The sequence below is a fragment of the Aphidius gifuensis genome, linkage group LG1, assembly GCF_014905175.1.
Source record: "Aphidius gifuensis isolate YNYX2018 linkage group LG1, ASM1490517v1, whole genome shotgun sequence".
NCBI classification, from domain to species: domain Eukaryota; kingdom Metazoa; phylum Arthropoda; class Insecta; order Hymenoptera; family Braconidae; genus Aphidius; species Aphidius gifuensis.
Genome location: NC_057788.1, coordinates 31,898,783 through 31,923,168, shown reverse-complemented (window position 1 = coordinate 31,923,168; position 24,386 = coordinate 31,898,783). Strand labels below are relative to the sequence as shown.

Sequence of the window (24,386 nt, the reverse complement as noted above, 5' to 3'; positions counted from 1 at the left end):
TACTTCGTCAATCCTTTTTATCCCCCTCTGTTTTCCCTTGTCTCTTGGTAACCAGTGTATATATATACCCTCTTGTTGAATTTTTCTCCCTTTTTTTTTTTATATTTTTTATCTTTTCTCTCTGTACTCTACATGGTCGTCGTTCTTTGCGTTCTTATCTGTTCAAGCACGTCCAAGTCTTTTATCCCCCTGCGTCTTGTTCCCATCCCCCTGCTGTTTAATACATATATATTCTATCATCATCATCATCATCATCATCATCATCTCCCACTCGATTTATATATATGTATCGACCTTCTTATATACATTGGCCATTGCCGCCGTAGTTTTCCAATCGGTACTTAAAAAATCGCTTTGGCAAACTCATCGCAAGTCAACTCACGCATTCGATACTCGATTTCAGAGTTCAGACGAGAACGGAAGCAGCAAAAAAGCGCGTGCCGCCCCTCCCTGCAGTATAACTATCTCTTTAATTTTACCTCACTTGTGTTCTCCTCAAATCTTTGGTCTGATGCTACTGATATTTTTTTTAATCATTTGTTTTTTTGCTTTATTGCTCAGGCATTTTTGATATTTCAAAGGTTTTTATTTATTTTTATTATTTGGTTTTTTTTTCAACTTTGTTATAGGGATATGGTATATGGTTTTTTATCTTGATTTTTTATTTGGGCAAGCAGAACTTTGTGGAATATCGGTGATGTATGATGATGATGAGAAAGAAATAAAATATCCTAAGCTCATATTTCGCACCTTACATTGTGGTTATGCATGAGACTAACGCCTCGCGGTTATGCATATAATTTTATTTTTTTTTTTAATTATATACAATTATTATTTCTTGTAAATATCATATGAAATTTAAATTTCTTTTTAATGGAAATTAAAAAATTTATATTATAATTTTTAGGCAATATTAAATTCATATTTTTTTTTTCAAAACTAAATAATTTAAATAAATTTAAATTATAAATTTATCGTTTGTAAGAAATATGTTAATAGTTGGTAATATAGGTGAAGAAATATATTATTTTCATCAGGAAATGTAGGTATCATTGATGCCAACATCTTGTCTCTGTGATCAAATAATAATAATCTGGTACGAAAAAGGATTAATATAATTAATATATTTAAAATTGCGAAAATGGCAACTTTGAATTATCAAAAAATAGAGAGGGAGAGAGAGGCAGTGACTGACTAAACAACCTTAAAATAATAATCCCAAACTTGTATTAAAATTAAAACAGTTTGCACATAATCGTGCTGGTGCATTTCAATGCATCCTTGAGAATTTCAAAATATTCTATTTTTTATCTAACGATGATATCTGGCTTATCGATGACTATTTAAGGGCCAATCAAATTTTACTGTAGATGTCATTAAGGGGCTATTTCATGACTTGATATATATACTTTGAACATTGATTGTTCCAACAAATTAATAATATAAAATAAAACTTATTCAAAAAAACAATAATATAAATTAATATAAATGAATACTTGTAATTTTAAATAATTAGACAAAATGAAAATAATAATAAAAATGCATGGAGAAAATAAAAATAATACAAAAGATAAAATTATAAAGAAAAAGAGAGAAGAAAAGCACAAAGAGTGTGATATCTCATTTGCGTCGGCGCGAAAGCACATTTTACACAAAAAAATTTCTGGGTTTGTTAAATAAATTTATACATGTACATATATCTATAAAAATATATATAATAGTAGTTGGGGTATATTCGTCAGGTTCGTCAGTGTGGCATTTACAAGAGTGGAGGGCCAAGCCGTTAGCACCGTTCAACGCCATATTGGCAATCGTTTATCCTCAAAATAAATATTTAAAAAAAAACATTATTCAATCAATCAATCAATTTTAAATAAATAAATATAGTTGTAATAAAAGTGCATGTGAAATTAAAAACTGGGTTGGCCCCCGCGCAAACAACAGCGCCAATTTTTCTTTATTTTTTTTTTTTTTTTTTCTTCTAATATCTTATTAAAAAATTGACAATTATTATGAAGAAATACACTCAAGGGTTCATATAATTCATTATATTCCATCATTTTCATTGTGATCCTCTTTAAGTATATATTTCAAGCTCAATGTAATTCTAAAATTACCAAATAATCCTTAAAATAAAAAAGTAATATAAATAATTTTTTAAATTTTTTAATTTGAAAAAAAATGACACAATCGTATTTATAATAATTGATATATATTAAAAATATTTTTCAAGTCTCAATGATGATTGATTAATTTGACAAAACATTAGAGTGCTCAGTGATATTCTATTTTTGAATTTTCGATTAAATAAATTTGTTTGCAATATTATTATAAACACGTAAAAAAAACGAAAAAAAAGAAGGGAGAGAAAATAAAAAGTATATAAACGATCGACGTTGGGTGGCCACCCAAACGGGGGGGTTGCATACACATAGACATAGACATAGTCATAGTCATAGACTCATAGACAAACACTGATTCAAATATATAATAAAAGTGTGGTAGTAGTAGTGGCGTGTCTGACCATACATCGCGATGACTCCGTGTCACAGGATTTTTAATAAATTGTTTTTTTTAATTATACACATTTAAATAGCTAAAATTTAACATTATTAAATTTATTATTTAATATATATAAATTTATAATAATCAAATTGGTTCAATCAATACGTTAAAAAGACATGCTTTGTATCCTGTTGTGATATTAATGGTGAAATTAAAAATTTAAAAAACAATGACAATATTTTCTACGATAATTGTTAAACAAATAAATAAATAAATTTGTTTTTCCTTTTTTCTTCAATTTGAAAGTGTAAAGTAATATATTCTAATAAAAAAAAAAAAAAAAAAAATTACTCCGGATTACAGTGTTTATTGAATTTTTATTTTAAATTCAATAAAAAGTTTTTGTTTTTTTCCTTTTTTTTTTATTATCAAAAATAGTGTTGTTTATTTATATATTTTGTGGTTGTTTTTTATTATTTTTTATAATTGGTTTTTTAATTAGTGAATTGTGTATACAAAAAGAAAAAAAAAAAAGAAAATTATCGAAAAATAAAAGCTATTAAAATGTCTTGGCAATTTTTGAGAAAGTAAAAAAATATATAATATAGTTATATTTAAAAGTGATGTTCAATACGAGTTGAATACCATTATTAGATAAATAAACTTTGAAAATAAAATAAAAATTTTCAAGTTATGAAAAAAGTAAATAAAAAAAAAAGTTAAATAACGAAGAAATAAATAAAGTCATACATAATATAGATATTTATTGGAAAAAATAGGAGAGAGAAAGAGAGACAGAAAAGAGAAAGAGAGAAAAATAAAAAAAAGAGTGAGGTCGAGGCCCGCCAATCAATACAACACAGTAGTAGTTCCTATTCGCAAGCTCGACCGTTCACACTGGCTGCAAGCTCACCCAACAAGTTGTAAACCATACTCACAACGTGGCAGCACCATCAAAATCAAGCTCTATTAAACCGGCAATAGTAAAAAAATTAAATAAATAGATAAATAAATAAAATTATACATTTGCCAATGAAAAAATATCAATTATTAAAATATTGAAAAAATACAAAACAATCATTTACCATTTAAAATGACCAAAAGCTTTTGCCAGCTCACCATCATCATAATAAAATAAACTTTTTTAAATTGTTTATTAAAAATTATAAAATATAATAAATATTTAATGATAATTTATATATGCGCAAAGTTATGAGATTAATATTGTCATATTGCTGATGCAGCAAACGCAAGGTGGCGTAGGTAACTCAAGTGGATTAAAAAAAATTAATAAAAAATATAAAAAAAAGAAAAAATAACTTGATTAATTAACAAAAAGCTTTTTAATATTCATAAATTATAAATATTAAAAAAAATTACATATAACAAGTAAAGAAAAAATAATAAATTCTAGTGTGCTTATTGATAAGAAAAAGGAATAAATTAATAGAAATAAATCATTTATTTTTCTTTCGAAAGAAAAAAGAAGAAAAAAGGGGGTGCAGGGAGCATGCGGGGCTCGGGCGAGGCCCAGCTTGATGGTCCCCATTCTGGGCCAGGTTAAAAATTACATATTATATTTAAAAAATATAACCAAGTGGTGGTGTTTTATTGTTTGCTCTTACCCTTTCCCCACTTGCACCTGCACCTGTACCACGTTATTTATCAATAAAAAACATCAACAAATTTTGATTAATATGTTTTTATTATTTAAATAAAAAAAATATTTTAATCGAGCTTAATAGCGAGCAAAGCTCGCTTACAATCGGATGGATCATGATAGAGGTGAGATTAAATAAAAACACAATGCTTTTATTTGAAATTTCTACTGATTAAATTAAATTATATATATAGATGTCAAGTGGACTTGGTGCAACAACAATGGGTATGGGAGTTAATCACGGTACATCTGGTGGTGGTGAAGGTGTCACTGATGGTTGTCGTATTAGAACAACAGTTCAAGGACAACAACAACAACAACAACAATCACCAATAAATCAACAATCACAATCACAAACATCAAATCAACAATTAGACGAACAAGAACAATCATCACAGGGTATACAATCACAACAAAATAAAGAACAACAAGGACAACAACAACGACAAAATGTTGGACATGCTGGAAGATCAAAAAAAGATAATTGCTGTCTTTGTTGGTGCTGTTGTTGCAGTTGCTCGTGGTATTACCGTTTCTTTATAGCAATAATAATTATATTATTTTTAATTTTTTGTTTTATATTTTTTTTTAATTATCCTAATTAATTTGTTTTAAATGTCAAATCTCTGCTTGCCAATTAATCAAATATGCTTTTTATATTTTAAATTTTAAAACAAGGTAATTTTATTTGGCCTATCACGTAGTTTTATTATTTTAATTTTGTAAAAACATGCAAGGTAGGTTTTTTTTATTTTTTCATTTTCATTTTAGCGTCATTATAAGTCGATTTTTTTTTATTATATTAATTTTTTTTACATGACAAATATATATACATGTGGGTAACAGGTTGCATGTTTGGATAATGGTAGAGCTTAGTTGTTGTTCTTGGTATAGATCAATCGTGAGTGCTCATGTCCTCATTTTTTTTGCACTCACTTACTCCCTTTACACCCCCACTCCCCCTGGCAATCCTAGTTCTAGATTTTACCAGAAAAAAATAATAAAAATTTCATGCAAACTTTTCTTTTGTCTTTTTTTTGTATATATATAAATTTCCATGTCGATTTGTTTTTATTTATAAAATTAATTTTATTGATTTTTAATTCGGGAATATTTATGAAAAAATTGATGAATTATTTAATAATAATAAAATTTAGCAAGCTTGTATTTGTATCGACTAAAAGTTGTTCCATGAGAATGAATTCTGACGGTTGAAAGAATAAATGGGTGTTTGGTAACTGTGATGGTTCGGGTCGCTGAACATAGATTCGTATATAGGATGGTATAAAAGTAAAGGGTTGAATAGTGAAAAAAAAAAAAAGAAAAAAATTAAAAATACAAGTAAGGGGATGAGAAAATAAATAAATAAAATGGGAAAAGGAGAACGCGCTCGACCCATTTATATAAAAACACGAAAGACAGATTTACGCATGCGTCTATTATTTTATTGCATGTGTTTTTGTTTAATATATTTATAAAAATAAAAATAAATAAATATTTTTTTTTTATATTTTTCATGCTATACGTATATACAGGAACAAGTGGTACGAAAAATAATCAATATTTAAAAATTAATATTTACATACCAATTATATATATTTTATTTATAATTAATTTTTAGTTTGGCAGCTGTTGGAACAAATGGAAATAATTCTGGTGTTGGTGAACAGGGTAAAAAACGTGGTAATAGTGGAGGATTAGTGGGTACTGATTTTAGTTCAGGTGGTCATGGTGGTGATTTTACATCAACTGGTGGTAATGATATTGATGGTATTGATGGTGTTATTGAGTGTTGTGGATTAGATGAAGTACGTTCATGGGGTACATCATTTGATAAATTAATGAAAAGTTCGGGTGGTAGAAAAATATTTCGTGAATTTTTAATAAGTGAATATAGCGAAGAAAATATTGCATTTTGGCTTGCATGTGAACAATTAAAACGTGAAAAACATCCAGATAAAATTGAAGAAAAAGCACGTTTTATTTATGAGGATTACATATCTATATTATCACCAAAAGAGGTTTGTCAATAATTATTATCAAATTACTCTATACACATGTATATTTAATTTATTTTATATTTTTTCCATTATTAATCTATAGGTGAGTCTTGATTCTCGTGTACGTGAAATAGTCAACAAAAATATGGTTGAACCATCACCTCATTCATTTGATGAGGCACAATTACAAATATATACATTAATGCATCGTGACTCATATCCACGATTTATTAATAGTGAAATATTTAGAAGAGTTGCAAGACTTGGTAGTGGACCACCTAGTCCAACAAATCCGGAATCAGATCATGGACCACCTGTTGGTAAAATTAAATCTAAACGATCAATAGCATAAATGACAAAAAAGTGATTTAAAAAAATACATATATACATATATATTATATTTATTATTTTGTTTATTTTTAAATTATTATCATTATTCATCAGTTATTTATTTATTCATTTACATTATATTATATTATATATGAATCAATTAATTAATTAATTTTTATATCTGCAATTTAACAATGAATTGTGTGTTATAAAAATTAAGTCTACGAGAGAGAAAGAAAGATAATTGATCGAATTTATATGCAGTAAATAATTAATCGCCAAAGTAAAAAAAAAGAAAACACATAAGCACAATGTGTAGTAATCAATACGTATATAGACAAAATAATAAAAAAAAAAAAAACAGTAATTAAAATGAGAAGAAAAGAAAAAAGCAGTCTACTATTGCAATTTTCTCTTCTTCCGGCTTTAATCAATGTGCATTTATAGATTTTACAATTATCTCAAGCTGAAAGTTATTTAAACATTTACCTGTGTCATCATCATCATCATTATTTATTTTTTATTAATTTTTCATTTCTCAAATTTATGGAAATGATATTTCCTTGTACAAATTAACAAACGGAAATGAATATGAAATTTTTATTTATTTATTTTTTTAAATTTTAATATTTTCATTTATTATTTTCTCATTCGTTTAATCGAATTTACGCGATGACTAATCGTATTAAAATATTTAAAGCACAATTGAAAAAAAATTGTTAAAAAAAAAATAGTCTCATCGAGATTAGAAAAAATAATAATAATAATAACATTGTATTTCGTGCAAAAGGCCTAAAAACTCTCTTATTTTTCGTAATTGAAAAATAAATTAAAAATAATATTGAAAATTAAAATGCTCGTTTGACACGTACACATACTCAAATAGTAGTGGAAAATAAAAAATAAAATCTAGTCGTTATTATTGTGAAATAACAAAATTAAAAACAAAAAAAAAAAAAAAGCGTTAAAAAATGTCAAAAAAACACGCATTAAAATAATTAATAACTAGTCATATACCAAAGAAAAATAAAATATATAAAATAATAAGTATAACAACTAAATTTATTATCAATAAAATAAACCATTAACATTTAGAATGTTAAATAATTGGTTTTAAAAAAATTAAAATAAATAAATCATGTCATGTACTTACTTGTAAAACCAAAAAAACAGTTGGTTCTATAAATCGCTAGAAATTTTAATTTAATATTCATAAATAAATAAACGTATTATTATTATTTAAAAATTAAAAAATAACATTAAACACACTGATAGTGATAAATTTCATTAAAATAATAAAATAATTATTAATAAAAATGAATAAGTAATTGTAATTTAAAAAATAAAAATTTAAATGGCTCGTGCAATGAGTGCAACATTAATATGCAGTTTAAGTCCATGAAATTTTAAAAATGAAATTATAAAATTGGCTACTGCCCTGTAGATAATAGCTAGGATAATATAATAACGCAATCGTTATCGAAATGATAAATTATTAAACTAAAAAAAAAAATACTAAACATTTGAAATAAATAAATTTGAAAAATGCGGTAATAATCAGTCTGTTTGAACGAATTAACGCCTTTAATGTCCAAATACGCCATTGTGCACAAATAAATTAATGAATAATTTAAAAAAAAAAAAACAAAATCGTTACACGATTATATATACACAAGAACACACGCACATGATGATACTTATATACATATAAATAAATATAAATTAATTTTTTTTTTTTGTTTTATTTATCATTTAAAATTTAACTATATGGAAAAATGCAATTTTTTTTTATTATTTCAAATTATATTACACTGTGTTTTTATACGACACTTGTGATCATTAAAATTTATATAAAAACTTGACATAATTGAATGAAAAAAAATAAATAAAAATCAATAATAATAATACTAATAATAATAATAATAATACTAATGATGATTATAATAAAAAATATAAAATGAAAAAATGAAAAATATAAAAGTGAGATTTCATAGGTGCAAATAATTTCTTGAGCCTTGATTATATATTTAAATAATTGAATATACAATAATTTCGATAATTGGATATATTAAAAAAAAAACAAAAAATTAAAGACAAAACAATGAAGACAAATTATAATGGTATACATTCTAGTCATAAATCTTCGTTGAATAAACGCACAATTTTTTTCCTCAACCTTTGATCCAAGATTTTAAATTTTATTATTAATATTTATTTATTTATTCATTTAAATTGGCCTGCCTAATTACAATTGAATTTTTTAATTTTATTTTTCTTTCATTTTAATTTAAAACAATATTCAGACTATTTATTATTGTGTATCACGCATAAACATACAAATAAACACACACCTTTATCATTAGAGGTAAGTGTCATCGGTAATTAACAAATGTAATTTTCACTTTTATGAAAAAAAAATAATTTTTTTTTTTGATTAAATTATATAAATAAAAATGTGTGCGTGTAATTATTACATTAATTTTTAATATGTTTATTTAAAATGGACCAAAAACTATGAAAATTAAAAAAAACCCTTGTATAATTTATAAAATTATTTATAATGTTTGTACTGTTTTGCATGAAATTATGAAGCTTTTCTTTTTGTCTATAATCTTTTTTGATGATTAGTATATTGACAGCAGTTAACGTGATTGTATTTAAAACCAATTGAAAAAAAAATATATGAAATCGATCAAACGGGAACACCTAAATTTAAATTTATAACTTAAAAAAATTAAATTCAATGAGCTCGAAGACATGTTAATTGAAAAATAAATAAATAAATAAACATCTACTGCAGTTATTAACTGAACAACAACAATTAAACTATAAAAAAAAATCACATGACTAAATAATATTAATGTAAAATTTAAGAGTCACTAAGTTTGTATTTATTTTTAAAATTTTTCCACGTAAAAAATAAAATAATAAAATAATTATATTAATATTTGCAATGCGTCCGTTATGAAATGAAAATTTGAATGACATGTATTGATCACTATAATAATAATAATAATAATAATAATAATAAAATAATAATATTAATAATAATTGAAAGGGTAAAAAAAAAAAAAACATTTTTAAAAATATGCGTGCAGCTTAATATTGCAAGTAGAAAATAAGATGCGGCAATTTCAAATTACACGTATGAATAAAATTGTAAAATTGTGTGGTTATAGAAAAAAAAAAAATTTAGTTGACTTGTTTCCCTATTAGGTTTCCAAATGCCAACACAAGTTAACATGTTAACAATAATACAAATTACAATTGAACAATGTATAGTTGGAGAAAAAAAAAAAAAAAAAAAATACTTAAAAGTATTAAGTGAGATTAAAAAAAAATTGAAACAAAAATTGAGTTATTTTATTTGACCCTTTAATACTTTAACAATCTTATGAACATGATTTTTAGTTTTAATTATTATTTGAATGTAATTACAATTATTAAAAATAGAAAAAATATTATTAATTATCATTTAATATTATCAATTGAAAAAATATATTTTAAGTTAAATTTGTATTGTTTTGTTGACAATTAAATGTTGATTATGTTTTAATAATTGAATATAATAATATTTCGATGTATTCCCATCGGAGATTTGAAAGAGGAAAAAAAAAATCAGATAAACGTCGATAATGTAGATAAAAAAAGGCGCCTTGGTAAGTAGTGACATCTACAACATTAAAAAAAAAAGAGAAAAACCCCCCACGCTTAAAAAAAATACCTATCAACAAGTTTGATTATTTAAAATTAATTTTAATTAATCGTGACATTAATAATGACCTAATTTGTTTATTTATAAAAATTTTTTAAAAAAAGTATTATTAGTTGACTGAAAAAGATAATAATTATCTGTATTATAAAAAAATTATTTCATTCTTCCGCTCTTTTGATAGTTCTCTAAAAAAATAATTTGTCTCATTTTGAAATTGAAAAAAAAATATACCGCTTCATGCTCTTATTTGAATCCAAAAAAAAATTAAACGAGATTGATAATTTATATTTTTGCCTGGAACTATTTAAAATATATAGAAAAAAAAAAAAAAAATTGTTGAGGGGTGTGGGTGCTAAAAGATTTACCCAGTGGTGGGTGGGGAAGTGAGGGGGATAAAAGGGTCTATACAAAGAGTATACATATGCGGCGGGGGAGGCTTGGGATGATTTTTAAGAAGGGGAAAAAGATATAGAATGACTAGGCACTTGGGGGGTTTACAAAAACCCATCACCAAGAATGCAGCTAGAGTAAGAGAGAGATTATATGTAGGGTGGGTTGAAAAACGAACGTTGAGAATTAAAAGGGGAGTCAGGGGGAAGAAAAAAAAAAAAAAAAATAGAAAGAAAAAGAGTGTGGGTGCTAGCTGACAAGGAGTATTGTAAATTTGTAAACGAATCGGCGAGGGGGGCGAGAGGGAGAATCAGCAGCAGTGAGCAGCAGCAAAATCAAGCACAGAGACGTCAGAGAGAGATGCTATATACTATATAGTTGAACAAGAGAAAGAGAGGAGGAGGAGGAACACGGCGGAAGAGAAGATATCAGAGAGGGAAAAACCAAAGAAGAAAAAAGATAACTATATATACATGTATGAAGAGTCTACAACTGCATGTGTGTGTGTTGTTGATGATAATGATTATGATGATGATGATGACGCTGATGATGGGCACGTGGGTTGGTAGATGGTAGTAAGTTGGGTGGTGAAATGGGTGGGGGATGTAGAAATGTAGGCAATTGGCAAGAATATAGAGAAAGAGAGGGGGAATTTCCCCTTTAAACATATAGAATATCCCTACCCCAAAACCAAACACACATAAACCAATACAAATATAAAATATACAAGTGTGTGAGAAAGGTTTAGTCGACCCAACCACCCACTGGGGCCACCCGGGCCACCCCGCCTACCCACCCACTTGCCACCCGACTGCCGTCGAGGAAACAACCTGCAACCTCCTCGCCGCCACTGCCGCACACCAAAGCCGGCATTAAATTCAGTTCGTTCATCACATTATTTAATTTTTTTTTTCATTTTTATTTTTTATTGTTTTTCTTTAATTTGTGAAAATATATATTAATATTATTATTTATTATTATTATTTTCTTTTTGTTATTAAAATATTGAATTAATTATTATTTTTTTCGTGTTGTTTATATACATATATATAATAAATAATAATAATGATTAAAGTGCGTGAGTGTATGTGTATGTGTGTATTGTGATTCAACTGTTTTTAAATTATATTTTCCAAGAAATATTATAAGTATATATTTATATTTCATTAAATGATTAAAATTTAATTTTTTAATTACATAAATAAATATTTATAAAAATAATATAATACACATTTATCACTATTGATTTGTGAATATTTAAACAGTTTAATGTGATTAATAATTTCATCATTACAAAAAAAAAGGATTATAATAACAATAATAGTAATAGCTATTATTATTTTAAACAAAAAAAGAAAAAAAGACATTCAACAAAAAAAAAGGTAAGATTTGTAAATTAAATTATTTAATTATTTTAAATGTATATGCTTTACTCATTTTTATATTATATATGTAATATTTCATTACATCATTTATTTAATATTTCGAAATAGGGGTTGATTTTATTGTAGTAAAATAATTAAAAATAATAAAAAAATAGTAAAATGTATTGAAAGAGTGCATGTTTTGTTGAATCATCTTATATATTTTTTTTCATCAAAAAAGTAATAACTAATAACTTATTTATATTATAACTAGAGGCATGTTGAACTGATGACGCTACCCGTTGTGTACAGGGTTGGCAATACATATATCTGACCTGAAATGTTTTTTTTTTTTTAAAAAAAAGGGGGAATATTATTTCTTTTCTCGTTCATATATTTTCTTTCTTTATTTCTTCTTGGCATAAAATTATTCTGTATTTCACTCTTACACTGGGGTTCACATTCAAGGGGCGGTTAAGAAGACGATAAAATAGGGAAAAAAAGAAAAAAAAAAAAAAAACGTTGAAATAGGACAAGGGGGGTTGGGGCGACAGAGGAAATATAAAATATAAAATGAGGGGGTGTTGAGAAGAAACGGGCAAACAGAGACCAAAGGGGAGTTTAAGAGGAGGGTGAGACAGAATATGTGTACATGTATATCTACTATCTCGTCTTTCTCAAATATACATATATTCTTGTATATATTCTTGGAGCCCCCTCAATAGACTGACGCATGCGTTTAAATGTTCATGAACTACGAAGGGTGGCTATAACAACCACCTTTCCAATATACACACCATCTATTTTCATCCCTTTTTGAATTTTTTTTTCTTGACCAATATTATACAATATTTTATTTAAAAATTAAATAAAAATTTCTTCTTAGAATCTAATTGATATAATACTGTATATTAATGTTGTATTTGGTTTTCTATCAATAACAAATAATAGAAATGGAAAATTTTTGAAAATTTTAACAAGTAGATAAATATAAAGGAAAAAAGAAAAAAAAAAAAAATGTGAGAAAGATTGAGTAGTACTTGGAAACCAGGAAGAGACACATCTGTCGCCTTGATGTTGGTTTAAACAAAGGGTGGTACAAGGAGAAAGAGGAGGGGGTGGTGGAGAAAGACGAGGTTAAAAAGAAGGGGGGTTGGGTAAAGTTGGGTGGTGTGGGTTTGGAGTATATATCGTTCGTTGAGGGAAAATATTGATTTATCCACATAGTTTAGACGTCGACCTCTTCTTTAACCCTCTTCTATTTTTTCTCTCTTTATATATGTACAACCTCACAACTACTCTCGACCCTTTTTTCACCCCTCTATGAGTTTTTTTTTATTTAATATTTTTTACTCTTTTATTATCTGCTTTTGATGGTTTACAACAACTCCCTTGATTTTATCTTGCTTTTTTTTTTTTTTTCTTCTTCATCATTATGGATAGCATTGAATGATTTTGATGATTATGTTATTTTTATTTTATTTTATTTTATTTGCACGCTTGCGTCGAACGGAAACGATCAATGTAATCAATAATTATTATTTTTATTTTATTTTTTTTTTCTTTCCTGAATAAATCATGTATGAATTTCATTTATTTGTAAATCGATTGTCTTGCTAAGTTAAACTTGGTTTATTTTTATTTTATTTTCATATGCATTTTATCATATAAGTATATTGTCAATTTATTTAGTGGATAAAATTTTAAAAATAGTTTTATACTAAAAACTTTGTGTGTTGTGTGTTGTGTGTTGCAGTACCTATATTATATTTTATTTATATTATTTCAAAAGATAACTGGGTTTTCTGATGGTATTTGTATGGTCTTATTCATGATTCAGGTAGTCAAGAGAAACTTACCCAAGGGGGTATAGTGTAAGCTTGGTGCCAGATCACCGGGTGCTTGTAGATTTAACTATTTAATATAATACCTTGAAGAAATATAAAATATATTAATATAAAGAAAAAAAAAATAAATAAAAGAATCATGGAAAGCGGAACAACTGGTATTGGCAGACTTGACTGCTATGAAGATATGTTTAAAGAAATAACACGTAAATTATACGGTGACGATCCTGATCATCGAAGTAAGAATTAATTATAAATTCGTTAGATAATAATTTAAAAAAAATAAAAATTAATTGTTGTAAAAGAAAAACAAAATATATATCTATATATAAAAAATTAATTTATTAATATCTCTTATTTAGCATCCAGTGTTCAGAACGAATTTGAAACATCAGTATCATATAAAAACGACGAAGATACAGAAAACAATACTGATTCTGACGATGGTAATTGGACATGTGAAGATGAGCCATTAAAAGGAACAGACGGCAGTAGAATTGCAGCTTATCATGCTGGTAAAACTACCTGGAAATGTTACGAGTGTGGTAATGTTTTTTTTTTTTTATTTATTTTTATTATAATACAATAACAAAACATTAATAATTATTATTTTTATACACAGGTGATTGTATGAATGGTGGACCTCGTGAAATTGCTGAACATTTTATGGATCTTCATGCATCTCGTATAATACTTGATGATACACGTAATCGTCATCATATACCAAGAAAAGATTATCTACAAGGTGATTTAAAACTTGAGGATATACTTAATTATCTTGAAAGAGTTAGAGATAGAGCTGAAAGATCAGCACCACCATCAAGACGTACACAAGAAACACAAACAATACCAGCTGCATTATTACCACCACCAACTACAACCAGCACATTTTTATTACAAGAATTACCAACAACACCACCACCACAACAACAACAACAACATCAACATCAACAACAACATCAACAGCAACAACATCAACAACAACAACAGCATAATTTACATACAAATTCACCAACAATGACACCATTATCAACAACAACACCACCAACAACAGCAACATCATCATCTTCATCATCTTCATCCTCGTCATCATCAAGTAATAAACGTTATACATGTCCATATTGTCCATATGGCACTGATCGTCGTGATTTATATACAAGACATGAAAATATACATCGTGAAGAAAAACCATTTCATTGTTATGTTTGTTATAAACCATTTAATCGTGCTGATCATGTTAAAAAACATTTTTTACGTATGCATCGTGAACACACATATGAATTATCAAGAATACGACGTAATCCATCAACAAATAATAATAATAGTACCATCAAAACAAATCAACAACAACAACAAGATACAAATACAGGAATAAATAATAATGGATCAGTACAACAACAACAACAACAAAATACCTATACAACAAATTATAATAACAATAACAACAACAACAACAATAATATAAATAATAATAAAAATTATCAATTACAAACAACACAACCAAGTGTTACAACAGCAACAGCAGCATCAAATATATATCAGCAAACAGCAGCAATGACATCTGTTATTGGTAATATTCAAGATAATAATATTGTTAATAGAAGAATGACAAATACTGGATGTAAAAGTCAAAATAAAAATGGATCAAAAGGAGCACAAGAAAAAAGATACACCTGTTGTTATTGTTCATGGAGTGGTGTTGATAATTGGTGTTTAAAACGTCATTTAAATACACATTTAAAACCATTTGCTTGTGCATTATGTGAATATAAAGCAGCTCGTGCTGAACGTTTAGCAACACATGTATTAAAAGTACATAATAAACGACAATGTTCAAGATGTTCATTTTTAGGTGAAGATGCATCACAATTACAGATACATCAATTACATGTACATCGTATTAATAATAGTAATACTGTCAATACAATACCAGCAGCATCATCATCACCAACATCATCATCTTCATCATCAACACCATCATCACAAGTATCAACAATTAATCGTCATGAACCAGTACAGTAAGTTGTTGTTTATTTATTTATTTATTTATTTATTTTTTATATTAATTTTATTTATTTATTTTTAGTCCTGTTGGAGTTGGTCGTCCACCACCTGGACCACCAGTTTTTCCAGCACCATCTGGAGCTGTTATTTCACCACCAACAACAACAACAATTCTCAGGTAATTTGCTTTTATTTATTTTTATTACATATTTTATATTTTTTTTATTTAAATAAGAGAAAATATACTTGATATTTTATTCAACTCACGTAGTAGTCACTATTTTTTTCTACACGTATTAGTAATAATTTTACATTATTTCATTTTATTTTTTTTTTTATTGTTGTTTTACATCAAGTGATTATCCCCCCTGACATATATATTTTATTTTTTATTTAAATTAATATTATTTATTATTGTTTTAATTCATTTACGTCATCACAAATTTATTTTATTTTCATTCTGTTTTCGTTGATTATTATTATTATTTTTTATTTTGATCATAAGCACGCTTTATTTATTTATTTATTTTTTTCATTTATAAATTATAATAGATATTGTAGTTTGAATATCAGTGTTGCTTTTTGTATCGTTGTTAAATAAAATTGAGTAAAATAATATTAATTTTTAAATAATATTGCTCATGTGGAATAGTGCCGCGGTGGTTGCTGCCACAAGATGGTAAAATTAATTAGCTGGATTTGGTTAATAATCAACGTACACGGAATGAGAATAATCAAACACCATTCAGGTGTGTTTATTTTATTTACAAAAATTAAAAATAGTAATAATAATAATTGTCCATTAATAATAATATTTAACAAAAATTGATAAATCTATATTAAATTTGTATTTATTTATTTTTTTTCAAAATAATTTAGTGATTGTCAATCAAATAGACGAAGTAGATCAAGAAAACAACACGAGCCAAGAAAAGTATTGAGTCAACGTAGATCAGCAAATGAAAATATGATTGATGATAATGAAGATAATAAAAAAAGAATAAAATTAGAAATTAAAAATGAAAAAAAATATGATTATCATGATGAAGATGATAGAATTGATGAACAAAATTATTTAAAATTTTATTCATTACCAGAAAGTGATAATAATTTATCGATTGATTATTTATATGAAGAAAGAGCAACACAAGCATTGAAAATGTTACTTTGTCAACCAATTGACAGTAAAAATAATATTTATTCAAACTATATTAAAACTGAGCCATCTCTATTTTCACTTGCTTGCACTTCTGGCAATTAAAATATACTAAAAACAGAAGAAAAAAAAAAAACAATCTCAGGTTATTTTTCATTACATACAAGGTGTATGTGCAATGGTTTTAAATAATTGTTTTCTTTTTTTTTTTAATTTAATAAATCCATTCATTTAATTATTTTTAAAAATGTAAAAAATTTGTTAAGTATATATTATTAAATTGTTTTTTTCTTTTTTTTTTTATTATTATTAAGTTGTTTATTGTTTCACCAAAAGTAAAAAGTAAAAAAATAAAAAAGTCATTTAGAATGTAAATTATATTCTTTATGAATATTAATGCATCATAGCAACGATTTAAACTCAACAGAATTTTTAAAAATATTGAAAAAAAAAAAAAAAAAATGAAAATGACCAACAATATAAAAATTGAGTGATATCGAATCGTATAAGATTTGTTTAGTATTTAAGGATGATTAATAAATAAAATAAAATAAAAAATAAACCCACTTTTATTTATATTAATAAAACAATAATGTCTTTCGTAATTATATTTTTCTTTAAACAATGATAATTAGTAAAATCCCTCTTATAAATTTATTTAATTATAAGCAATTATTTGTAAAAAGTATTATCTTGTTATTTTTTTTTTTTGCTTATTTGATTAATTATTTATAATAAAATTTAAAAAATATAAAAATAATAATAAAATGCACAATTTTATATAGTTTAAATGGTGTTGGTGATAATAATTATTTTTTTATATTTATTTATACTGGAGCTGCTTTGCCAACAAGATATCCAACGATTGGCAAGAATTTCATTTTTTCAGTAATATAATCCATTGAGTATTTTGCAAATTCAACATTTTTAACAATCCATGATAAAACAGCAAAATAAAATGAATAAACTGCAATTAAATGTACAACGTAGAGTCTGAAAATAAAAAAAAAGTAAAAATACATATATTATTTATAAATTATTATATTATATTTTCTTTCTTACACTTTTTGATGAATTCTTGCTCTTGGTAAAGTTTCCAATTTTTCTTTCATACAATATTGTCTTGCACCGAGAATAACTTTTTTAATGTACTCATCATCAGACGATGCTAGCAATACAAAATCAAATGAAAATAATTTTTTATCCTGAGTACTCATTTCATTCCATAAATTTAATAAATTTGTATTATGAAATATCCAATCTCTTGTTGTAAAATATTGAAGTACCTCAAGACCATCACTTATTCTCTTTTGAATTCTCACCATGCTGTACAAAAAATAAAAAATAATAATAAACAAATATCTATATTAATAAGCTATAATTATTATAATTTTAAAAAATTACTAACAAACGTTTTTGTCTAAATATCACCATGAGAAAATCAATAAAATACGCTGGTAATATATGAAAAAATAAAACAAATAAATTATGTATAAATTTACTGCTTCTTATGTCACCATCTGGAAACCAAATTGCTCCTTCAAATGGATATTTATATGCAATTTTTTTTCCTTTTTCCAAAACTTGTGCCCATGTGATTGGAATAACTCGACTTTGTGTTACATTATAAACTGGTATGTTTTTTTTTCTACAAAAAAATTTATTAATAAATTAATACCACAAAATATAATTTTATAATAAAAACAATTATAATTACCTTGAAGTCATACTGCCAACTTTATGTGCAATTGAAATCATAGCATTTATTGCATAATCAACTGGTATTACCTCAGCATGATATGAGCCATTACAATGCATTGATCTAATGACACCTTTACCAGCACCAACAATAAGTCCAACTGGTCCATTTAAATTATCAACCCATCCAGGCAATGGTTCTTCCCATGCTGGTGTAACTATATAGAAACAAGATTATTATTATTATTATTATTTTTTGTATATAAAATTTCAAGAATCACATTTGCCTCATAATATGTATATAGAAATGACCTTGACCACACTTACCAATCGAGGGTCTAGCAATTACGCAAGGCAAATTTGGATACTCATTCGCAACCAATGTTTCAGCAAGTCGTTTTGAATATGTATATGTGTTTGGATGAGGCTCCAAAAGTCTAAAACGTAATAAATTTATTTTCATCTCTAGTTGAAAAAAAAAAAAAAATATTTTATCTTTCTCTTTTATTTTATTTTTTTTTTCACTAACTAGTTTTTACGAAATAATAATCAGCAAAATTTAACTCTTTATTGAAAGAAATATTATGAAATAAAGTTGGCAAATATAATTAATCAATTTAAATGCTTAATTATTTATTAAAGTAATAAAATTTAGAAATTTAAAATTTAAAATTAAATAAACTTACTTTGGTGTTAGAAGATCAAGTGCATCATCTTTAAGCCATTTAACTGTTCTCATAACTTCATTTGGATCATCTGGTGAATCATAAACACGTTCACCTAATTCATCACAATCAACATGACAAAATGCTGTACTTAAATGTAAAAATACATTTAATTTTTTCATTGTTTTAGCTAGTTTAAGCATGTATGATGTACCAACAGTATTCATATCAATAGCATCTTTTAATTTTGCTTCTAGCTTTAATGTTGCTGCACAATGAAATATTATTTCAACTTCATTTCCAAGTAATTCACATTGTTTTGTTGTTAAACCCAAATTATTCATTGTCACATCACCAGAGAGTGGTATTAATTTTTTTAAAACTTCAGGTTTTGATTCACGTATTCTTTCAAACATCTGTTATAAAGTTAATTGTTTATAAATAAAAATTTGTATAAATGCGTTAATTAATTAAATATATATATTTTTAAAATTACCGGTAATTTAAACATATCATCAAGACGTTGTTCTGGTGTACGTCCACGTTTTGATCTCAATAATATATATATTTTATTGAGATTACTACAATTGTATAATAATTTTTCAATTAATACTTTTCCCATTAATCCTGATCCACCAGTTATGAATATTGTTTTATCTTTGTAATAAGATTGTATGTTACTTGGAACATTATTATCAATTGCCATTTTCGCCATCTGGAAAAATACAAGAAATTTTTAAACGAAAGATAAAAAAATGCTTCATGGAATTTAGTACACATGTTGCAATATTTATTACAAATTTATTAATAAATTGATTTTTACAGTTATAAAATTAAGTGTAAAAATTAATTAAGATAAGAAAAGCCAAGAATATTTTTCATTAGGTAATATTAATATAAATATAAAAAAAGGAAAATTTAAATATAATTTCACCTAGTTGATTTATCATCTTAGTTATAGATACTTGCGTAATAACACATAAATGCTGCAAGTTGCGAATCAGGAAATTGCGAGTTAGAGCGAAAGCTAAATACCCTCTGTATAGTGAGATTATTGACCACAAGAAATTTCACATGCGTTTATCCATCAATAACAACAACATTCTTATATAATTATTTTTCATTTTTTTTATATTTAATAAACATATATGTATGTGCGATTTTAAAAAATTTTTTTTCTACCGATATATAATTTTTACAAGTATATTAGTTGCAAGTTACGCAAATATATTTATTTTATAAACTTGAAAAATAATTTTTTTAATAATTAAACAAACTACAATTTTTTAAAGCTGAAAAGAAATTATTATATATGTATATATTTTTTGTTTGAATTAACAAGATTTTATTGAACTGAATTTTTTTTTTCTATTTTAATTCTATGTTGAATTTTATTGTTATTGTTGGTGTTTTCCATTAAAAAATTAATTAATTTAGTGAAATTTTACTGACCTTTAAATGATAAGAAAATCAAATCATCCGTTGATTGAAATGGTTGAATGATTACTGATGGATAGCCAACAAGTGACCAAGACTTGAGATGTAAGACTTAGACTTCAATCTCCCCACTTAACAATTTTACAATTTATTCTCAAATAATACGACAGGTAAAAGTTGACTTTTAAATTCTCGTATGTATTCATGTTGTTGTTGTTGTTGTTTTATTTTTATCTCTTTCACTCATGAACAAATTCAACATCCAGACTGGAAAATGACCTTATCTCCTAATTTATTTTTCAAATGTTCAAAAATTCACAACGAAAATTGCACTTTTATCCAACTAAAGTATAAACATCGAATATATTATTATTTTTTATTTTTGTTTTTGAACCCAATTAGTTTTTTTTTTTAAGACAAAAAAATTTTGTCTCCTTTCACTTTTAAATTTAATGACTGTATGAAATTAATGAAGTGAAATATTTAATAATATCTGAAACAAAATATTTTTGTTCCTTATTTTTTTTTCTTTTAGCCAATTATTTAAAAAATATTTTTCCTTGAAGGTGAACGCAATGTTTACTTTTGCAATTCATTGGTAGGGTAAATGTGCTGAAATAATTTATGATATTTACACTTTATTTTATTTTTTTAGTCTCTTTAATAATATATTTATGGCTTAATCTGACTTTTAAATTTTTTTTTTATTAATTATATATTTTAAAATAATCTCATTAATGCATTTTAATTTTAATTTAATAAGCAACATATAGTAATAAACTCATTGTAATTTATGAAAAATATTTACTTAAAAAATTTCCAAGTATTATTTTTTTTTAGATGGTTAATATTTGTATACTAAATTTATACAATGAACACAGTAATTATTATACATTGTGTAGATGGCAATAATTTTTATTTATTTTAAATTGAAAATAAAAAAGATCAAGGTGCAAAACGACTGATGTTAAATACTCAAATACATCTTTTTTTAAATGGAAAAATACACTGATAAATTAAGTTTATTGTTTATCAAGTCATTATACCACAATAACAAAATTATTAAGATAAAAAAAACAATTCTTTTAATGTTGCAACAATAGTCATTTTCGAAAATGAATACGCGATTTTTAAATCTATAAAAAATCAATTTATCCAAGTCATATTTTTAATGTGAGCATAACTGATAATTAATAAACAAGAATTAAATGATACTTTCTTATTAATATTATAAAATTATGCAATTATTTTAGCTACAAAAACATTTACAAAAAAAATAAAAATCATCATTATTATATACTCTTTAAAATGACCACAATTTAATTTATTTTATTATTATTTTTATAGAAAAAAATTAATGTCTTTTAATTTATAATACGAGACCTATTTTATTTTATATTTTTACCTTGAAAAAAAAAAAACATAATTTTTAAATAAACAAGCGACAATAAAAGATGCATTTTTTTTTAAATTAAAGTGTATGATGTAAGATATATTTTTCAAGTCTCTTAGAAATATAATAATTTTACTTTTGTTTATATATATTTTTTCGAAATGAAATATTCATATTTACATGCTAATTTACTCTTTTTTTGAGTAAACAAAAAAAGTTTTATAATTTTGTGTTTAAATTATTTCAAGTAGTGGAATTTTGGTTTATATAAAAATAATTTGTCAAATGTAATCTTGACATTAATATTTACAATTACACGATTAACTACAAACATTTAATTTAAAAAGAAAATTACAGTATTTATCAACTTGATGACATAAAAATAGTATCATCATTTATTAATTTTTTTTAAAAATTTTTTTCTACTTTATTAAAACAATTAAATGACCCTGGCATAAACTTGTCAATTAATTATCATAATAAAGTGTCGAAATTTTTTCATTTCGATAATAATCTTTCTTGTAATTCATTCAAATATACTTGTTTTAATTTTTTTTTAAAACTCAAGACGTTCAAACATCTGTCGTTCGAAAAGAATAAACAAAAAAAAAATCTCCTCGAAATGATTTAACAATAATTACCCAAGTATTGACTTTCTAAATCTCAATATTTTTTCATAATGTAATTTTTTTCTCTCACTTGATAATAATAAATTAAATAGAATAAATACTTTTAAAATATATTTCTAAACAAGGTAAATATATATATTAGGTATATTGTATGACGAAAGTAAGACACACACGAGTCAATGCTTCATCATGAACATCCCCCCACACTTGTTAATATAATTTTTTATTATCAGAGTGTAGAAATTGTTGAAAGTACTTGTCAAACACAACACCACACACCACAACAAAGTATAAATTTAGTTGATTAATGATGATAAATAAACTCTACCATGTAATTTGTAAATACAACTAAATTTATTAAATAATATTACATAATTTTACAACAATAATAAAAATGCCAGAATCATCAAATAATAATAAAAATGAGTATAATAAAATGATTGAAGATACTGCTCGTGATTATGCTTCTTACATTAAACTGGATCTCCCAAATCAGGTAAAATTATAAACATTTAATTTTTAATAATTTACAAACATAACCTAGATGTATTTTGTAAACATTATCATTTATTTATTTATTTAATTATCAAGACTCAAGATATTCATGAGACAATTGAAGAAATGCTAGCAAGACTGGAGGAGTTTGAATCAATAGTTGGAATGGTAATCTAATTATAATATCATCTTTTTATTTAAATATAATTAATAATAGTAATTTAATTATTTATTAGGTACAAAATTTAAGAGCAGAGTGTGCATATGAACATCTTGTTAAACTACGATCAGCTGAGTCTGAATTAATGACAATATTTAAACGTATTGATGCATTGGAAAATATTGTTGCCAAGGCAAGTGTTGATTTGAGTAATCTTGAAGCTGCTGTTGATACTGCTGAAAATGAACTGGGTGGTTACAGCACTGTATCAGATAGATTATTTGGTATACTAAAACCACTTTCTCTCTTTGTAAGTAGTGATCACTATAAGCTATCTTTTTTTTTTTGTTATTTTCATAATAATAAAATGATTATGTTGTAATAAATTGATATAATATATATTTTGCAATTACATGATTTTTTGTTGTTGATTTTAATTTTCTAGAAATCAAAAAGTCAAGATAATTCAACATCAACAGCATCAACATCGACTGCTAGTAGTTCATCACAACTACCACGACGTGATCCATTTAAATCACCAATGATTTATCGAACAGAAGATGCCTTTGATATTACTGATGATTTTTAATTTAATTATTTAGCTGTGAAAATTATTTTTTTTTTAAATATTTTTTATCTGGTCAAATTTAATAGTGGAGTTTTGAAAAAATGTTGGCATTTGTCTATTGAAAAATTTATCATTGTTGCTAATACAATTTGTACAACCAAAGTGTATTTGTTTGTTTTTTTTTTTTCTTTTAAGTATCAATGGAATATCATAAGAAAATAAATAATTTATATTTGTTGACGAAATAATGATAATAGAAAATAATTAATTTATAGTATATAATATATTTAAATGATAAAATTAAAAAAATTGATTGTTAATTTACATAAAAAACAAATGAAATAAATCATTTGATATTTGAATTGATAAA

At 24.9% G+C, this 24,386-nt stretch overlaps 4 protein-coding genes across 8 annotated transcripts; 3 read left to right on the top strand and 1 right to left on the bottom strand.

The window, feature by feature from the left end:
• The first annotated feature begins 1,547 nt into the window (after positions 1-1,547).
• On the top strand, positions 1,548-8,165 carry LOC122860550 (regulator of G-protein signaling 17). Of its 3 annotated transcripts, none has more exons than XM_044164403.1 (5): positions 1,548-4,290; positions 4,360-4,688; positions 5,701-5,709; positions 5,787-6,186; positions 6,269-8,165. In XM_044164403.1, exons 1-5 carry the CDS (start codon positions 4,282-4,284, stop codon positions 6,515-6,517), a joined length of 996 nt encoding a protein of 331 aa, XP_044020338.1. In that variant the 5' UTR covers positions 1,548-4,281; the 3' UTR covers positions 6,518-8,165. The 3 variants fall into 3 exon arrangements, with proteins under 3 accessions (XP_044020338.1, XP_044020340.1, XP_044020339.1); XM_044164404.1 differs by having other exon boundaries at positions 1,552-4,290; positions 4,360-4,685; XM_044164405.1 differs by lacking the exon at positions 5,701-5,709 and having other exon boundaries at positions 4,360-4,685.
• A 3,160-nt stretch (positions 8,166-11,325) lies between these two features.
• On the top strand, positions 11,326-17,107 carry LOC122860548 (G-box-binding factor). Of its 3 annotated transcripts, XR_006374448.1 has the most exons (7): positions 11,334-11,982; positions 13,805-14,050; positions 14,174-14,356; positions 14,434-15,829; positions 15,898-15,993; positions 16,468-16,564; positions 16,695-16,806. XR_006374448.1 is itself a non-coding variant. In XM_044164400.1 (6 exons), exons 2-6 carry the CDS (start codon positions 13,951-13,953, stop codon positions 17,074-17,076), a joined length of 2,157 nt encoding a protein of 718 aa, XP_044020335.1. In that variant the 5' UTR covers positions 11,326-11,982; positions 13,805-13,950; the 3' UTR covers positions 17,077-17,107. The 3 variants fall into 3 exon arrangements, 2 of the variants coding, with proteins under 2 accessions (XP_044020335.1, XP_044020336.1); XM_044164400.1 differs by lacking the exon at positions 16,468-16,564 and having other exon boundaries at positions 11,326-11,982; positions 16,695-17,107; XM_044164401.1 differs by lacking the exons at positions 11,334-11,982; positions 16,468-16,564 and having other exon boundaries at positions 13,557-14,050; positions 16,695-17,107.
• Positions 16,920-21,512, bottom strand: LOC122860549 (putative fatty acyl-CoA reductase CG5065). The gene is made up of 8 exons (XM_044164402.1): positions 20,787-21,512; positions 19,831-20,049; positions 19,356-19,750; positions 18,997-19,106; positions 18,689-18,887; positions 18,380-18,619; positions 18,034-18,297; positions 16,920-17,964 (listed from the first exon to the last, which is right to left on the bottom strand). The coding sequence occupies exons 2-8, from the start codon at positions 20,047-20,049 to the stop codon at positions 17,799-17,801; spliced, it is 1,593 nt and encodes a 530-aa protein (XP_044020337.1). The 5' UTR covers positions 20,787-21,512; the 3' UTR covers positions 16,920-17,798.
• A 1,435-nt stretch (positions 21,513-22,947) lies between these two features.
• LOC122860547 (biogenesis of lysosome-related organelles complex 1 subunit 4) lies at positions 22,948-24,312 on the top strand. The gene is made up of 4 exons (XM_044164399.1): positions 22,948-23,289; positions 23,385-23,456; positions 23,525-23,758; positions 23,894-24,312. Exons 1-4 carry the CDS (start codon positions 23,188-23,190, stop codon positions 24,035-24,037), a joined length of 552 nt encoding a protein of 183 aa, XP_044020334.1. The 5' UTR covers positions 22,948-23,187; the 3' UTR covers positions 24,038-24,312.
• The last annotated feature ends 74 nt before the right edge of the window (positions 24,313-24,386 follow it).

What these genes read in the sequence shown, in the direction of transcription:
- LOC122860550 (XM_044164403.1), top strand. An exon ending in CTATATTATCACCAAAAGAG is followed by an intron (nt 6,187 to 6,268) that starts GTTTGTCAATAA and finishes ATTAATCTATAG; the next exon opens with GTGAGTCTTGATTCTCGTGT.
- LOC122860547 (XM_044164399.1), top strand. Translation starts at nt 23,188, where the DNA reads ATGCCAGAATCATCAAATAATAATAAAAATGAGTATAATAAAATGATT. An exon ending in TTGAATCAATAGTTGGAATG is followed by an intron (nt 23,457 to 23,524) that starts GTAATCTAATTA and finishes ATTATTTATTAG; the next exon opens with GTACAAAATTTAAGAGCAGA. An exon ending in TAAAACCACTTTCTCTCTTT is followed by an intron (nt 23,759 to 23,893) that starts GTAAGTAGTGAT and finishes TTAATTTTCTAG; the next exon opens with AAATCAAAAAGTCAAGATAA.
- LOC122860549 (XM_044164402.1), bottom strand. Translation starts at nt 20,049, where the DNA reads ATGGCGAAAATGGCAATTGATAATAATGTTCCAAGTAACATACAATCT. An exon ending in AATTGCTAGACCCTCGATTG is followed by an intron (nt 18,888 to 18,996) that starts GTAAGTGTGGTC and finishes GTTTCTATATAG; the next exon opens with TTACACCAGCATGGGAAGAA. An exon ending in GCAAGAATTCATCAAAAAGT is followed by an intron (nt 17,965 to 18,033) that starts GTAAGAAAGAAA and finishes TTTTATTTTCAG; the next exon opens with ACTCTACGTTGTACATTTAA.
- LOC122860548 (XM_044164400.1), top strand. Translation starts at nt 13,951, where the DNA reads ATGGAAAGCGGAACAACTGGTATTGGCAGACTTGACTGCTATGAAGAT. An exon ending in AATCGTCATGAACCAGTACA is followed by an intron (nt 15,830 to 15,897) that starts GTAAGTTGTTGT and finishes ATTTATTTTTAG; the next exon opens with TCCTGTTGGAGTTGGTCGTC. An exon ending in ACAACAACAACAATTCTCAG is followed by an intron (nt 15,994 to 16,694) that starts GTAATTTGCTTT and finishes AAAATAATTTAG; the next exon opens with TGATTGTCAATCAAATAGAC.